General features: G+C 42.0%; 1 protein-coding gene across 1 annotated transcript in view; it reads left to right on the top strand.

Annotated features, from left to right (window-relative positions):
* Window positions 1-18,226, top strand: part of LOC120798994 (supervillin-like) — a 56,411-nt gene that overhangs the window by 10,732 nt on the left and 27,453 nt on the right. The window contains exons 2-14 of the mRNA XM_040143793.1: window positions 937-1,104; window positions 3,795-3,858; window positions 4,886-4,977; window positions 5,082-5,142; window positions 5,305-5,453; window positions 5,720-6,245; window positions 10,992-12,344; window positions 12,855-13,025; window positions 13,220-13,257; window positions 13,420-13,484; window positions 13,751-13,887; window positions 14,275-14,310; window positions 16,014-16,305. Of these exons, the coding sequence (XP_039999727.1) occupies window positions 937-1,104; window positions 3,795-3,858; window positions 4,886-4,977; window positions 5,082-5,142; window positions 5,305-5,453; window positions 5,720-6,245; window positions 10,992-12,344; window positions 12,855-13,025; window positions 13,220-13,257; window positions 13,420-13,484; window positions 13,751-13,887; window positions 14,275-14,310; window positions 16,014-16,305 (3,152 nt within the window). The remainder of the gene's footprint in view (window positions 1-936; window positions 1,105-3,794; window positions 3,859-4,885; window positions 4,978-5,081; window positions 5,143-5,304; window positions 5,454-5,719; window positions 6,246-10,991; window positions 12,345-12,854; window positions 13,026-13,219; window positions 13,258-13,419; window positions 13,485-13,750; window positions 13,888-14,274; window positions 14,311-16,013; window positions 16,306-18,226) is intronic.

The raw sequence follows: 18,226 nt of genomic DNA on the forward strand, positions 1-18,226 counted from the left end.
CCGGTGGGATGATGCGATGACTAACACAAGCGGGCTTCGTCGTTTCTTACATTAGATTTGGCCTGCGCCCACTCTGTTTGACCATGTCTGCACTTGTGATTTCAGGCCAACTTAAGCAGAGGCAGAGTGAGAGCGCCTCACCTGTATGCACAGTTTGTTTGTTAGAGAGTACGAGAAGATGGAGAAATACAGCGAGTCAATAAATAACAGGGACAACACAAGGAAGGACGGAAATTTTAACATTGTCAAAAGTCCTAGCCAGTGCGGTTGTGTTTAATGAGGAAAAGATTAGAATGTGGCAGGAAACAATGAATGCTGTCCTGCCGCATTGCATGTGACAGATTAATAAATCACGTCTTAAATTTACTATCTGATGGATGGCAACGGCCTTTAAAAACAGAATAATTGAGATTTCACAGCCGAACTATCTGACGACTTCATAATAATATTAATATCGGTGCAGTCTTTTGGCTTCGGTTTTTAGAAGCTTGATGGCACCCGGCCATCTTGGCTAAAGCATGCCTGATGTGTAGTGTGCTTTAACGATACCATCTGATTCCCAGTAGCCCCGGACCCCATACTAGCCCCAGTAGCCCTGCTGGCACCCTCCCCCAATCCTGTTCCAGAGTTTTTATCATCAAGGCTAATTTCTGACAGTAATCTGATTAAGGGCTCTGAGCTGCATTAGCACCCTGCTGTGCTGTCTCTCTCTCTCTCTCTCTCTCCCTTGCGTGCACACACACACACACACACACACACACACACACACACACACACACACACACACACTGACACACACATACTGTATGACAGCCAGTTTATGTAGGCTGTAGCTTGCTGCATAGCCGGGGCAGGCACTCTGCTGTGGCTGTGTGCTTGTCTGTGCGCGTGTGGTCGTGTCACCACCTTCATCCCTGCCTGGCTGCTTACTGGTAGCGGCCCTCGCCTCCGACGCTGCCACTCCTGCTGTCCACCACCGTCACCATCGCTGTGACCGGAGGGGAGTCAAGCAGCGAGGCGTTCTGCTGTTCACCTCGTTCAACATGTTTCGAAACCCCTGGATCTCTAGTTATCATGTGAACCATGTGCAGCCCTGTGGCCAAGGTAAGGCCTGTAGCAGGGGAAGGCTTGGTCTGGCTATAAGATGACTAGCTTAACCCACTTGAATTCCTCTAACTCTATAGACTGCTTGGGGGACTTGGCTAATGCGAATTAGCTCCTCACTGAGCTAAATGATTGCTGAGTTTGGTGGGTGTCCGTACTACAGTAGGCAGGGGGATTGCGCCTGGCAAGATGTACTGAGAGGCTGATTCCCTTCTTTGCTTCCTTACTTTTTGTTGGACTGGTTAAAACAAGGATCCATGGCGAGTGTAAGAACTCCACATTCCGATCATCCCTGTCTAATGCAGTTAAGGATTTCGCAATATGATGAGCAGGTACAGAGGTTTTAAATGTATTTCTATTACTATGGGCATGAAGGTATGAATGCAGTCTCTTGTGTTGGTAGTGATAGAGCATTTTTACTACACTCATTTGGTGCTATGCTTTCAAACGTTGGCTGCTGCTGTGTGCTATCTCTTAAGCTTTTTCCTGTTGCTTCATGGCTGATGTTTTACCTCGCTAATGTACTCAACATGAAATGCCCTTTACAAACATCACAAAATGTCTCATTGCCTGCTGAGGTGGAAGATGGCTGGTCACGTTCTACCAGCAACCTTTCCACACAGACTGTGTGCAAGCGAGGGCCCAGTTAACTCATGGAACCTATTTTGCACCTCTGAATATTTATAGAAAATCCCTCTCCTCACCATGCTCGTTTTGGGACGGTCAGAAGCCTAAGCTGCTCTCTGGCACTGCTAGCCTTGAGCCTTGTGCTGCTTGTTTTGTTGACAACCTGCAGGCGTTTCCAAGGAAAGCTGGACTGACTTCTGTACAAGGGGCTTTCCATTGGAGGAGGCAGACTTGTGAAATCACAGACGGATAAACAGACGGATACATGTACCAACACCTCCACAAGAGTCCCACAGGCTTTGAAAACCTTGAATGTTTGTGGATTTATTGATTTGGGGTATGAAAATAGGATCAGTTCTTTACATCCTTAGGACACACGTGATGAAGAATCACATCCATGCAGCAGCAGTTATAAAATGAAGACTTCCAATTCAGATTTCTGGCTACTCTGATGTTTAACTCTGACTTTCGTCTCGTGTTAGGTCAAAACTAACAAATTTCATCAGGTCACTTCACAAGTCACTGACAGCCCTTGAACTTGATGTCCAATTGAGCATTGGGACTTTGCATCATACACCACACATTTCCACATTCATACTTTCCGTCCTGCCAAAAGTTCCCCGCTTTATTGCTGCACAGTCTCTGGTGGCCAAAAGAAGTCAGAGGTGTTCTAGAGGCGTCCGGAGCAGTAACACGATCTGTCTCCTATACTGGGATACAACTTTACAACAGGCTCCTGTTGCTGTGACCTGCGAGTTAGAGGGTCAACTATCAGCCGGGAACTGGATGTGAACTTTCTGAGTAACCTTTTTTTGACAAGTGGCTCAAAGTGTGGTTGGAAGAATCCTGCTAGCACATTGTTGGTGTTTACTCAGAGAGAGGAAATGCAGCTTCTGTTAATTTAATTTTCAGTTGCATATAAACCATTAGATTCTCTTTTATCAGCATTGTCTTTTTATTTTAAAAATACCCAAATAATTAATCATTTGCTAGAGGAGTGGTAAAATGGGGACAAGGTAAAATAAAAAAGGCAAAAAAAGTTGAATTGATCTTATTACGGTACAGATGATCTGAATACTGTAGTTGCAGTGCAGTCATAGTCATTATGTGAATAACTCTTTACAGCCATTAAAAAATACTTTGATAATTAGGTTTTCTAGGAACTATAATTTCCATGGATCATAAAAGATTTTGTGAATCATCTTCCAAGTAATGGGAATGGGCTTAGGTTTACTCTAGTCTGTCAAACACCTGTTGTTTTGCGGGCACGCTGCAGTATCACTAGCCTGTACATTTTTTGCATTGGTAGCCTTAGTGGGAATCAAACCAACAAACCGCTAGCAGGTGCCTGATCGGGTGTTCAGATCAAAAACAACACTGCGTTAGAAAAACTGAGCTGTGGGGACACGTTGCTTCTGTTGCTGGAAAGACAATGAAATAAGATTCGGGAGTTTGGGTAATACATCCATGAGTTTAAATCCTTATCAGACACCAACACAACACTGCAGTGTATAATATTTTTGATCATACCTTATAAGGATAGGATATGTGGTTGGCCACCACAGCACCATACTGGATGGTGTCATGCCAGGTTCAACTTCTTTTTTTTTTGCCAGAGGCCACTATGCCAGGACTGCGTACTGTGGCAACTCATTGGTTTTAATCAAATGAATGAGGGTGCTGTGTGTTTTTTTTTCATGGAGTGATAATGTGAATCTGAGCGTGGCCTTTCTCTAGAAAGTAAGGGTAATGCTTCTCCAGTAAAGGTATTTTAAATGTGCGCATTGTGCAGTTGAGCAGTGGATTGAATTCTGTATTAAAAGTTCTTTTATGTTCAGTTGTGTCATTAATGTATGGATGAAGAACATAATATGAACCTTTTTATGATGTGGATCTATTGTACTTCCAAATGCTACAGTTACTCCAGAAATGTACATTTTGTTTCAACAAGTTCCAACACTCCCAATGTCAGCACAGCGATACTAACCATTGTTTTGAAGGGGTGAAGTGTTAATTTCTTTGTAATTCAAGCTCTTGACTCAGTTTCATTTTCTCCATCTAAGGATTTGGATCTAAAGCTCCAGCCAAACTTTGCACCTCAGCCTCGTTACCAACAAACGCCTTAAGGTGAGGAAGAAAAAAGTCTGTTTCTTTTTTTCTTTTCTTTTTTTTCAATCCACTTAAAGACAAAATGAACTACAGAAATGACATGTAGCATCTTCTAAGAGCATTTACATTCCTCTTATTTACTTTGTCAACATAATGGGGATATGTAAGGATATAGGTTTACTGGAGTGCTTTAGCTTATTATGTGCAGTAAGCATCAAAAGCTGGAGATGTCTGGAACAGCTTACCCTAAGACACTTTTTTGTTCACATGGCATTAAAGCCATAATACCTCCTTCAAGAGTACTTTGCACCCTTTTTTTCATTAACTTACAGAGTTTCCTCTGGTTGTTCAGCACTAGAGCTCTGGCACGGAGGTAAATTGCTGTAACTGTTGAAAAAAGGATTTCCATTTTTAAAAAATAAAGTTTAGACTCTAAAATCAGACTATGAAAACAGAATTTGCTGCATAATGAGCAGTTCCTGTTTTTCCATTTTTATTTAATTGGGCTTGGGTGGGCTTTTCTGACCTGTTGATGCTGACACGTAAAGACCTTAAAGACATTAAGAGAAGTCTTGTCTGTTTCCTTTTGAAGGACAGTCAAGACTTGATGACCCAGTTTTTAAGCTGGATCCTGATGGAAGGGACACCAGCTGAGCTTCACCCTCAGCTGCCATCACCTCTTTAAGAGGAGTCATTTAAGGCAGAGTTGTAGTGAAGGCTCAGATAAGAATCCAGGCATCATTTATCCGTAATTTGGATTTTATTTGACTTCTTTTCAGCAAATAATGACTGGTTGTCATGAGTTTTAGGCTACTTCATTTTAGAAATTCTGTTCTTTCAGTGTCAACACTTTGCCTCTTTTTTTTATATTTGAGCAAATTAAAATAAAGCACCTGCAGATGAAATACTCCCATCTTCATAAAAGAGCAATTCTTATTCACTATTTGTACTATTATATTTGATATTTCTTTTGCTTACAGAGGAAATCCAGAATAAAATAATTTACATATTGATAGAAGGTTTGTGACTTCGCCTTCTCATTCAGTTTTCAGAGTGACTTCTCCTTTGGTGACAAGACCACCTTGGTCAAGAGTGTTTCAGACACAGATGCCAAACTTCTGGTTGTCCTTCCCAAGGGTTTGCATTGGTTCTAAACATACATGATAACTCAAACTAGTCTCAGTTTGTTACTTTTGACATTTTTATGATACTAACTTTGTATTTTCTGTGTAAACAATCAGTTTCAGAGTTGAAGAAATACTTTGAGAGAGGTGATTTGAGAGAGGATTTGGGAATGAACAGGTATCTTCAGGGCTCACTACTCTGAATTTCACACACACACACACACACACACACACACACACACACACACACACACACACACACACACACACATCTAAATATTTTCATAAAGACTAACTTAGAAGCTGCTAACCTTTACCCTCTGCCTTTTGTCGATGACAGGAAGGAGAGGATAGCCCGGCGCCTGGAGGGGATTGAAAGTGATGCTCCTCCTGCTCTGGTGCCTGGTGGTTTGGTAGCACACAGAATGCTGGAGGAGGATCCACCACGATACACCCGTGCTTCAGACCCCTGTGACCCTTGTGTGATGGGTAAGCATGGCAAGATGCACTGTAAAAATATATGTTGCTGCCTTTAGGGGACCTGGATTAACACTCCTGAAATGCGTCTCATATTTGAAAAAGAACTATTAATTAATGTTTGTCATTCAGTATTTGTGACCCATTGGATTTATTATGTTGGATAAGTTCTTTGCCTGACAATTTACTTTCACTGTTATCTCAAGATACTCTTGAGCACTTAAGTGCCCCTAGTTCCTGCAGTGGAGCTGCTCAGTGGTCGCGCTACTGATCGCAAGGAGACCCTGAGACCTCTGGTCGACAGACAACTGCCAGGCGAGACAAAAACAGACAAGAAGCAGAGGAACCAGGGCAGGATCCCAAGGTGCCATACCGCTCTGGCGTGGGCAGGGTTTACATGAGGACTCATCCAGATCCAGAACTTGTTAACACATCAAGCCCCGCCCACACAAACCAAGCTCCTCACCCCACACAAGAAAGATCGAGCAGATTTTCGGAGCGGGAAAGAGTGAAGAACATGGAGAACAACCTGCGTGGACGTACTCAAGAGCGCTCAGCTACTTCAAGAACCAGAACCCAGGAACAGCATCTGCTGCAGCCCCAACAACAACAAAACCCCCAACACCATCAAGATGCTTCCCACCAGGAGCCAAGCCCCGCCTCTACTAGGGACTACAGCATTGCAGCAATGCCCAACTCTCCTCGCACTGCCCGCAGGGCCTCCCTGCCCTCCACTCGCTACGGCATCTCACCTGGAGATTTATTCATAGAGCAGCAGGCCCAGAGCATCCTCAACAGGCAGGGGTGAGTTTATAAAAACTAGGTTAAACATTCATGAAACACGTCTTTTCAGGTTGTAAGGCACGCTGTGGAGCACAGAGGCCAAGGTCACACAATATACACCAGACTTCATTGGAAAAAAATTCACATTCATAGTAAATGATCCAGATCTGCACCAAAATTTAATGGGTTCTTCCCTGGCCCAGGCTCCATCCCTCCACCGAGTTCGGTGAAAATCGGTTCAGTACTTTTTGCATAATCCTGCTAAGCAAATAAACAAACAAACCAACTAACAGACACAGGTGAAAACATAACCTCCTTGACGGAGGTAATGAAGAAATTAAAAATGACAGACCTCAAGACAGGGATCTAAATAGTGTGATGAATGCTTATGACTCAGAGGATAAAACTTCCTTTAGATACCATAGCACAGCTAAAAAAACAACAACAACAAAAACTAATTTGCATACCTGGTTTTTAGTATTATGTTTGGTAAATTAAATCTAACACGTCCTAAATGTCTGACATTGCACTACAATCAGGAATACACGTACTCAGCTTATATCTTGGTCCTTGCAGTTTGTTTCAAAGTTTGTTTTGACTTTTTTAATGTCAAAGTAATGAAATGCTTCATAAAACACAACACAGCCCCATAAATGTGGTCTGTAAAAGGTTTGCCCAGTCATGTCTTTATCACCACCACACCACATTATGAATGTTTCTTTATTTCTGTTTTGAATTTGTCTTTACTTTGTGCACCTGCTGATGTAACAGTATAATAATAATAGTCACATTAGCTCATTAGCTCTTTTTTAACATGAGAACGACCTAGATGTGCCTTAACGTCATCCCCAGAGGTCATTAAGTTCCTCTCTGGGCAGTTCTGTTTGCTGTGTATTGATGTCCATGGAGCATGAGGTAATCTTTCCAAGAAAACCCTTCTGTTTGGTCTACAATGTATTTTTAGGGAAAATTTAGTCCTAGAGAGTTAAAACGACATTCAAACCAATCCACTGGCTGCTAGTAACCTCCTGCAGGAACACACTACACAGGTCCATCTTTGTTGTTGTTATAAAGTTAAGTGACACAAAATTATTTATTAAATACGATTGCATGACGTAGAAAGTGCAAGCACAAATGTGTGTGTGCAAAAATGTGAACATGGAAAAGTGTTTTGAAGCCAAGATGTTTTAGCACACCAAATTTCATGAATTGGTGCAGTTTGAGCTGTGGGCCGGCTGACTTCGTTAGCCTGCTGCTTTTACCACTATGCCAGTGTCGGGATCTTTTCTTGACTGTAGGTCTAGCTCTGTCACGCTTGCCCTGCTCCAGTTTCACATAGAAAGGTGCTCTGGGGAGCTCATCAGGGAAAGGCTGCAGGGCAAGAGGGAAGATTGCAGGGTAGGTTTTTGGAATGGGATATGATTTCCCTGTTTGTCCCGAGAGGTAACCCTGATCTAACAGCAGCTTGGTTCATCAGCTAAGTGCTTATGTCACTTTCTATTATAAATTTAATATGATTCCAGAAAAGGAATGAGAATCGAAATAGTTGTCAAGTTAAGTAAATGAAGAAGAATTTGACTTGATGACCTTAATGCAGCAGCAAGTGACAGACTAAGTGACTGAGCTAAAGCCCATAAATAATGCTGTTCATATTTATGAAGTGACATCACCAAAAATAAATCAGCAACAACTGAGAATACTTACATGTTAACCATAACCGCCTTCAACGCAGCCAATTTCAAACAGAACCCTCTAAACAATACTGTAATCACCCTGCTCAACATCTGAAAAATTTCCTGATTATGGTTCAGCTGATTTAGTGTAGCTCAATTTGCTTCGATCCTCGAAGAATGATCAGAAGTTCCCCTCAGGGTTTGACACTGTCACCACATCATCCTGTAGCCTGGCTGCGCTGTCAAAGAGCGACTGGTCTCTCCACACAGAGTCAGAGAGAGACACTCAGACAGTCTTCAGCTTGCCTTCAAGGTACTGTCCACTCGAGATGCCATCAGTGTGAGGACCTGTCAAAACCCCACCATCCACCGGGTACATGTGTTTTTAGCTGGCAGCACTCAAACGTTCAGGGAGCAACTGGCCATAAATCCTCATATGGTATTTTTATGCTACTGAAAACCAGGCTTTTTCACAGGGTATTCATGTATTTAAAAACAATTCAAGTAATTAGAACTGTCTGAAATACAACATTCTAGGTCTTCAAAAACCTTGAGTGTTGTGAAACCTGCACATACCCTGTCCTAATATTGCTTGGAACACCTTAATAAGGGAAAGTAATAAGATAACCAAGCCATCACTTTTAGAAACACATTTCCGGTGGACAAGCAGCTAACTCTTTCCTATGAATAAAACCTTTAACTACTCATTATTATATTTCATTCAGCAATACTTCCTTTATTAATTGGTGTCATAGTCTCCCACTTAACAGTTGTTTGGGGTTATATAGATTTTCATTTTTCAACTGACAAACTTTCAAACAGACATTCGTAACTTAGTCTCATTATCTAACATTTATTTATCCAAAGACATACCAGACATTATCACTGATTTTTTTTTTTTTGTCTGTTTTTCTGGGACATCTAAGTTTTAAAAAGTTTTCCTCTGCTTAGATAAGCAGAGGAAATTTTTTTTTTTTACATCAATACACGACCACTCCTCCAAGCACTGTAACATTATCTATGGGGTACACCAATGATCAGTTTTAGGAAAATTACTTTTTAATTTGTATATGTTTCCTTGGCATCTCTTTCTATATCTATGCATAAAATGCAATTCAACTGTAGGAGTTGAATTGCATTCAACTTTTATGAAAGGTGCTATATATTACTAATATTAAGTTTGACTGACTGATTGAAGATAACAAACAATTTAATATTAAAATAATGTCCAGCCTGTAGACATCAGGATTGTCTGATAAAGGCCTTGCTTAAGGGGATCTTAGTAATGGTGACAGAATTGTGAATTCATCCCCTCTAATCAAACTAGAAATTTTCTAGTTAAATTGTTGTTCACGAAATCTTAGGCCTTAGACACCAAACTTCCTTTTTGACTTCTTAGAACATGAGTTCATCTATGCTTTATTGAGCCAAAATCGGAGAAACAATCTCTGCTAACTCAGTACTCTGTCGCTAAAAGACCTCGCACTAAGATCACAAGTTCCAGGAAACAGAGGCACTTGACCCACTTCATGTCACAACTCCTCTGTCACATTCTATGAACATACCCAGAAGTCTGTAAAACTGGCCATTTGGTCATCAGTACAGTACCATCCCCTGCACCTACATTCTTGTTAAATTAGTGTGGCTGTGTTTGGCCTGGGTTTCATCAGCAGATGATTGGTGTTAGTGAACCAGAGTTGATGGGGTGACAACATTAGTCAGCTTCAGACCCTGACCCAGTCAGTCGCAGACCCACTGACTCAGCACTTGTCAGCTGAGGCTGTACTCACAACCCCCACCACCCAACCCCCCCCCCTACCCCCGTTAACCCCTGTGAAATTACATCTGAGTGTTGTAACCTGTCAGTGACCTTGACAATGTTGTTGCATAAGACTTGCATATCCCCTTGAGAACTTGGATGCTTATTTTTTAAATCACCTGATATAGTTTTGTGCTGAAAGCATTTTAGAGAGAAACAGATTATCTGAAATCTTTGATTGATTGATCAGTGGCCCAGATGTATGGCATAGTTGGCTTGCTGATAGGCTATGAAAGGATGAGAAGCCATGGCCTGCCTTCAAGCTGAATGGTGAAAATCATATAGGCATGGATATCTTAGTTAGAGAGAGTATTAGTAAAGCTTGATTGGTTTCACTGGTACACGTAGACATTTTAAAAACTATATTTTTTTCCAAAGAAAGGACACCAAACATACTATCTCTGTAGTCTATTTGGTTTTTAAAGTGTAATGTATCTCAAAGGAAGATATCATGATCACTTTTTTGCTGGTATAAATGTCTATTGTATGGCACTGGCACTGAATGCCTTTGGGGCCTTATCAGCTGCTTATGCTAGCTACCATTAGTGTGTACTCATGTAGCACGAGCACCATCTAAATCCTTCATGCCATGTCAGATAAGCAGAGGCCCATCAATTATGTCTGGCTTAGTGGTCTACAATGAGATTAGAGCGACCTATGGCTACCAGGGGCCAGAAGGTTGTAGATGAAAATAGTTTGGCTTAATATTTTGGCACAGAGACATCAGAGAGAGAGAGAGAGAGAGAGAGAAAGAGTTGTTTCAACTAAGACTAAAATTTAAACCCAGGGTATGCTGCTACTTGCCTTGCTGCAATGCTAGTGCAGGATTTGGGAGTTCAAATTGGTCCCATGATAGTCTCATGTCAAAACTTTTGTGCAATATGTTTCACAATTGGCGCTCGGAGCATGCTTCATAGAGGAGATTTGTGATATGTCAGAATTAATTTTTTAGTGGGAATTAACTTGAGAGTGTGCAAAATTAAAACTAGTCAAATGTTTTTAGATTTGAGCTGTGTTAAGTTTGTCTGCCCTACCAGCCACGTAGACAACTAGCCAAATATTATTTAGATACAGCAATCTACTCAAAATATTTAGTTGGATAGTACAATTTGGGTAGTCTATTTTATTATTTATTTGTCTTTGTGTACCATGAAAAAAAACTTGGTTCATGCCTTAGGTCACCTCTTGTTTGAGTTGAGTTTTGAGTACGGAGAGTGCAGAAGCTGTTTAATTGAACTAGAATCTCAGTCTCCCTTATCCATTCCTTTCCCCAAGAATCCGAGCAAGGGAACGATTGTCCAGGGATGAAACTGTCCAGAGATCCCCTGACTGGAGTCCAGACAAGCACCAGGCTAACAGACACCGTACTCAGGGGAACACTGCTCAGTATATGCCCCAGCATTCAGAATCCACTCAACAAAGGACTTTTCACCAGCCTCAGCCCAGCCCAGGCCACCATCCTGCCCATGGCCAAACAGCCTACTCTTCCTCTGCCCCTGAGTACCAACAATCTGGCCCCGCAGTGGACTCTCAGCCCTATTTGGCCATGCCTGCCCCAGTGGCCACTGCCAAACTTCCTGGACCTCCTGAGGTACAACCACGAAGGAGAGTGAGTGCCGACCAAATATATGCTGCCCACAAGGAGGCAAGATTAGAGGCCAGGCAGGCTCTGAAGGATGAGGCCCATACAGAGGGCCTGCTGAAGAGCAGGAAAGCTGTGTTGCCCTCGGAGATCCGCCGAAGGGAAAGGAGCGTGGATGATACTCATAGGGGCCGGCATGAAGATATGGACTGGCAAAACTACAGCCCAGAACAGAGGAGGAGGAGTCGAGGAGAGGAAGACTGGGATTGGGAGAGACTGAAGGAGAGGGGGAGGGAGAGAAATGTCGTGAGGACCAGAGAGAGGGGGAGAGAGCATCTATCCAGCCATGACATCCAAGAAGAGAGAGTATTTAGATCAATGCAGCCTTCTCACTCGTCTCTACGCCAGCAGCCGAGGCAGCATCAATCCTCAGAGCCTGTGTACCATCAAGAGCCCCAAATTCAGCATCAAGAGCCCCCAACTCAACAGCAGTATGAACCCAGAAAGAGACAACATAGTGTTCAGATTCAGCAGCAAGATCCTCAAAGTCAGCATCAGTATGAACACTCGGGGCAGCCACAAGAGCCTCAAAGACAAAAACATTCTCAAAGAAAGCAGGAGTGTGAAATCCAAAGGCAAGAACCTCCAAGTCAGCAGCAAGACTTCCAGAGAAAACAACAAGATCCCCAACTAGACGAGGAGTCTGTACCTCAGAGGCAACAGCAGCAGGATCCTTCAGGGCATCAGAGGTTTGACTCGGCTGTCTACCTCCAGAGGGGCTCCTCTTTGCCCCAGGCCAAACCGAGAGCCATGGAGATGAGTGGAGGGCCCAAACCCAAAATACGAACCCGCTCCATGTCAGATATAGGTATAAGTCAGCATTCTGCCATGTTTCGTATGGAGAGGGCAGCAGCCAGTAGAGAGACATCCAGGGCCATTCCTTCTTCAGGGATGGCAAACGGGGAGATGGGCACCCTGGACACCAGGGTGTCAGTAGCTCAGCTGCGCCACTCTTATCTGGAGAATGCCAACCGGAAACCTGAGTTGTACGTCCAGTGGCATGGGCTCTGTGTGGCATCACTAAATAACTGTCTAACTCTGCATTAGTGAGATGTTGCAAACAAATAATCCAGTGATGATGTAGGAAAATAATGCTGATAGAATATAATTCTGAGGCATGAAATGTGTCGGGTGTATTACCATGATATCTAGCATTATCATGTTTATCGTGTCTGCAATTTTGTTTTTTGAGCTTAACTTACTTGTGCAAGTTCACATCAGTTCTTGCAAGTTATCCTTTAGGAGTTGTCTCTTGCTGCATGTTAACACCGGGTAATGGCTCTTCACAGTTGGGCTGTAGTTAGGTTGTGCTCACTGTGTGCGGCAATATCAGCGTGTGAGGCCCTGTTCTTCTAATTTCAGTGGAGTTTCTGGTAAACTGTTGACCTACTAAAACAAAATCAAAACCAACCATGGTTAATATATTTTTTTACTTGTACTTTCCCATTTTGTTGTCTTCGTCAATCGTCGTCCAAATTGACCCATCGCTCCAAAAGCGAGACTACTAAAGTAGATCTCTCAGCAATGGAGGTAGATCCAGCTAGCAGCAGTGATCGAGACAGGGGTGTTCGGAGGCCTCGACGCTACATCACTCCAGGAGACAGTCGGATGTCGGAGAGGTTTAGGACCCAGCCCATTACCTCTGCAGAGCGTTTGGAGTCCGATAGGTACAGGAGAGGCTCTCTGTAGCGATTCGCAGGAGCTCTTCAGAATCATTTTATTTACAATGTACAGTACACTGAACTGGGTGGCAGAGCATGGTCCTAGGTTTATATTGAGATCATGATAATATCCACTGGTTCCTCATATTAAAAAATTAGTCTAAATGCTGATGCTTGATGTATATTCATGTTTTCTGCAGGTCACGTCTAAGCCCATCGCAGCTACAGGATGCTGAGAGTAAGTTCAGCGTATTGCATTCATGCACAATATACTCTCGCTATATATACAAAGTATATAGATACATTATTCTTTATGAATCAAGGAAATTTCAGAGGTGTTTTCCAGAAGTTTAAATACATTCGATGCCATGTAACAGAATTCTTCTGTCTTTTTTTTCAGTAGATGAAGAGAAGCTCGATGAAAGAGCCAAGATGAGTGTGGCTGCCAAGAGGTCTCTCTTCAGGGTACATGTCCTTTTAAACAATAGACATACAGTTTAATTGATATATTTTTATATTAATAATGTTTTAATCTCATAATCTCAACACCAAGATCTGAAGTTGTGTGTAGATTAATAACAGATACTCGTGGTTGTGTAATTTCAAGTGCCTATATGGCTTTTCACAAATGTTCAAATAGATATTTTTGTGTTTCTGAACACTTCGCATATCCCTGTCACGGCCTCAGCTGTACCAAACAGTCCTGATGTTTTCCTGACATCTTCCTCCAGGAGCTGGAGAGGACATTAGAAGGAGGTGTTCCCAAACCGCGCTCTCGAAATGCTGCCGTAGAAAGACGTCTGAGAAAAGTTCAGGACCGATCACACACACAACCCGTCACCGACAAGGAGGTGGTCAATGCTTCAAGGTAGGTCTTGTATATTGCTTAGATAGCTGTAGTTTGTATGATATAATTGAGAATATACCATTGCTCTATCTCTTTATCTTTCTGGTATTTTCTTTTCTCTTCAGTTATATTCTCTCTTTTTTTTCCTGGTCTCCTATTCCTTTCCTCTCCTTTTCAATCTGTACCCTTTTCGCTGCATCTTCAAAAACCTCTGTCAACGTCTTTCAAGTTTTGCATTGTAAATTTCTCCTGTCCTTACTTTTTCGGTGACTGTATTTCCCCCTGTCTTGAATGATCTATATTTCCCTGTCTTTTTTCCATTCGTACCTCCTTTTCTCCACTTGATTGTTATCCTGCCACATCGTTACAACCCGTGGGCATTCACACTGCTGAAACTTGTGTCCCCAGCCCCACTGTAGTGAAAACCAATGTGACTAGCATCAGGTACAACTGGGCTGGGTTGCTTTTTATCTGCATGTGTGTGCATGTGTTGTTTACTTACTTAAATAACATATATCCATGGTCTTTGTACCAGTGTGGGAAATATGTGTTTGTATTATACTTTAACCTACAGAACGTCTCTGTTGCATCAAAACCATCTAAGTTTCAATCATTTTCAAGATCTCAATTCAATGAAAGCATTAGATGTACTAATGTGGGTTTATAAATTTTCTAGGGATGGGGTAAAAAAGAATTTTAATGATCTTGAATCTAGTATTTGATCATTTTAGCGAATCTGAACCCTTTGGTTTTTGGTAAATTGCTCTTTGTTCTTTTAAAAAAAAGTGAGGAGATAAAAGATTCAGAGAGAGACATGTTATAATCTGAGTTTAATGAATCAGACTATTTTACCAGCCGGATTCATTGCTATTACCCTAGAGATGATTTTGCAATTAAGCTAAAAACAGAGCTATCCCTCGCTATACATTCTGACTCTACCACAAAGGAAATTGTTGGTGCATGATGTATTAGCTCTGATGGTAGCTTGACACCAAAATGCATCATGTTTGTCAGAAACACACTGGAGTCTTTCGTTGTTTTTGAGGCAGCGCAACCGATGGAAATTAAGTGCCAGAGTCAATTTGGACAGAAGTGCACCTGTTTCCTCTTATGAACTTAATTTCGCATTTGTATTGAGTCTGAACAATGTTACTGTGCTACACAGTCATTTTACTCTTCATCTCCCTCTCCTGGTTGCAGTGCAGATCTGTTCATCCAGCTCGCTTTACCTTGTTATTATCTGCCCCCTTATCTGCTGCTTCTTAGCTGTGTGCACCTATTAAGGGAAGGAAGCCAGTGTTTACACAATAACTCATTCAGTACTTTCCATGCCCAGTTTCCAGGCATTGATTCTTGCCGTGTTACCCGCATGCAGGTCACAAATGTCAGTGGAGAAATAGGTGACATATCTTATGGAAAGGTCAGCGGCTGAGCCAGTTAAAGCCCTCTGCATGTCTGGGTTTATGTGTCCTGCAGTTTGTTTACGAACCCAGGTTTAACTCAACAGGCTGCTTGGATCACCATAACTCCTGCAAACATCTGAGTGCATTATATGATTATCTGGCACATTTGCGCTGATCCACTTATGACTTTGTTGTTGTTTGATATTTAGGGAAAGCTTTTGATAAGTTAAGACAGGACATCTAGTAAAAACTTCATATAACGGTTCAGGCGTCTGTTTGAATAGATACAGGTTACAGTCATCTCATTTAAAACTTAAATTTATCAAGATTTTGATTAAATACTCATTCACCCAGGTGATAGGATATCTAAAAGTACTAAGTCAATGCTACCTGTATTTAGTGATTTTATTCTAGAGATAAAGATACGATCCTCCAAAGATATACCCTGCTATTTAGTTTTAGACACCATATATTCTAATAGAATTAAGATGCTTCGTATTTTAAATTTTAGATACGTCAAGTCTCTAAATTCACCCTTTTGGATGCAGGGTTGGTGATGAGCGTGCTGATTTTGATGGATAAGATCTTTTATCACTAGCAAAAATAACATTTTCCCTAGCCATTTATTGCTGTGTTTAAGCCACGAACACTTCCTGGTCTAAAAGATGACTTTTTAAATTAAGTGGATGCTTGAAGACTGACACCCATTACACACCCCTTGACATCCCCCTGTCACTCCCTCAGCATTCAGGCCTCCTCCCAGCCAGGCTCAATAGTCCAGGAACAGCAGAAGGACACCCAGGAACACCAGAAACCAGCTCAAGCTTCTAGCGCTGGGGCGGAAGGAGATGGCCAGGAACCTGTCCCGGACGAGCCCGACCTGTCCACCCTCAGCTTGGCGGAGAAGATGGCCCTCTTCAACCGCCTTGCTCAGTCTACTGGCAAGACCACTGAAGGGGCCCGAGGGGACACCCGCCAACGCAGGGCCAATGCCCGTTTTCAGACCCAGCCCATCACTCAAGGAGAGGTGGAGCAGGTACAAAAGTTTAAATTCATGTAACATTTCTTTGGACGAAAACTGTGGCACTCTATAAATAGTTGCAATAAACTGTCAGCAATAAATGTTGAAAGACAATGCTCAAGATGAAGGGTGGTAATACCTAATAGACGACATTTTCCTACACTTATGAGCAATTTCTCTTCTGTAAAATAGGATAAACGAACAACCGTTATAATAAAGGAAAGATGTAGTATTAGAAAAACAGGTCAGTAGATGTTCCTACTTCACAGTAGTGAAGTAGAGTAATGAGTACATTTGTGACATTCCTGAATCAATCTTTTCATGCACAGTAGCCATTAGAACACTACATTACTTGGATGTCAGATCCTCTCAAAAAGCCCAGCTACAGACAACTCACTTCCAGGTCACGTGCACTCAGCGCCCTGAGTGTTTTGCCGTCTACCAGTTTCCCCTGATGCCTTGAAGATAGATGACGTGGATCTCTGTGCAGCTGGATGAATCTAGATACTAGAAAACTGATCAGAGGACACACAGTTTACTCTTTTTTGTTTTTTGCCTTTTAATACAGTGGCCTCTAGGTGTCACACATGGAAAATATGACTTAAAATTCATTCCTCAGCTACTCTGTAATGGACTCAAACCTAAGCATGTTGTCCTAAAACACACAGTATCACACACTGCATAGTAGGTTGACATCAACCCCCGCCATATCGTCAGCAGTGAATCAGAGTCAATCACTGGTGTCCACACAGGAAGCCGAACCACCTGTAACCCGTGCCCCCTGTAACGACGTCTTAGAGGCCAATCAGGGAGAACATGTAAGACCCCTGCTGCCTGTGCAGAGCTTGTGATTGGTTTAATTGATTGACTGTGTGAATGATTAATGTAACTGGGCTCTCCAGTGACCAGTCTTGGTATGGCAGTGGATGCTTACAGTGGCTTTTAATGCTGAGCTTAACAATGTCTGTGAATACAATCAAGTGGGTATTTTAAGGTTGAAATGACCTTTGAACCCTTAAACTTGAGATGTGTACTTTGTAACATGGCATCGATTTAAAGTTTAGTTGTTAAAGTTTGTTTGTTTTCTGCAGCTCATTTTGTAATGATAGCTGCTTCTGTGAACTGCTTGTTCGTTGCGCAACAAGCATGGAATAGTTGAACGCAAATGGTGCATGCTACTTTATTCAAGCCTCCTCGAACCCGAATAAACCAGCGGGAAAAAAAGGCTTATCTAGGGAATGAGTATGTGGATGGATCTGGCCTTGATATTGACTGTGTGCAGAAATAAGTGAGGGTCAATACAAGACCGTGAATTGCAAGCAAAAATCAATTGCCAGTAGTCCTGTGTGGAGTTTGAGCATCTCACAGATGGTTGCATATTTCAAAACCTTTGGCTGTTGCACTGGACATAGAAGAAAACTACCACTGATCGCATTAAAGTAACTACTGGAGCTGTTGGAAGGGGAGAAGGGTCGCATTTCAATATACAGTACACCAATATCGATGCTAATGGTGATGCAGCTTTAATGTTTTGTTTTTCTGGCCTTTTGGATGTGTTACAGGTAAGTAATACAATTTCCTGAACTTATCTGATCTTTGTAGCTCATTTGGTATAAACAGTATATAAATAAAATAGACGATAAATCCCTCAATGTGCTTTGCCGTCATAAAGACATAACTGATTTCTATCTTTTTTTGGAAATCAGATCATTAATCGGTCTGATTAAATATTTTCATAGAGTCACCTTTACTGTCACATTATCAGTATAATGGTATTTTATTATGTAATTCTTTAAGTATCATCTAGCTCTAGTTAGTTACTGTTCCTTGCTCGGGGGTACATCGACAGAAGTTGTTAATGTATTTGGGAGTGTTTTGTTTCTGTGTTCGTTTTATTCGCTTTCCCCATCCATTCCATTCCATGCATGATAAAATG

This window comes from Xiphias gladius, chromosome 14, assembly GCF_016859285.1.
Source record: "Xiphias gladius isolate SHS-SW01 ecotype Sanya breed wild chromosome 14, ASM1685928v1, whole genome shotgun sequence".
In the NCBI taxonomy this organism is placed as follows: domain Eukaryota; kingdom Metazoa; phylum Chordata; class Actinopteri; order Istiophoriformes; family Xiphiidae; genus Xiphias; species Xiphias gladius.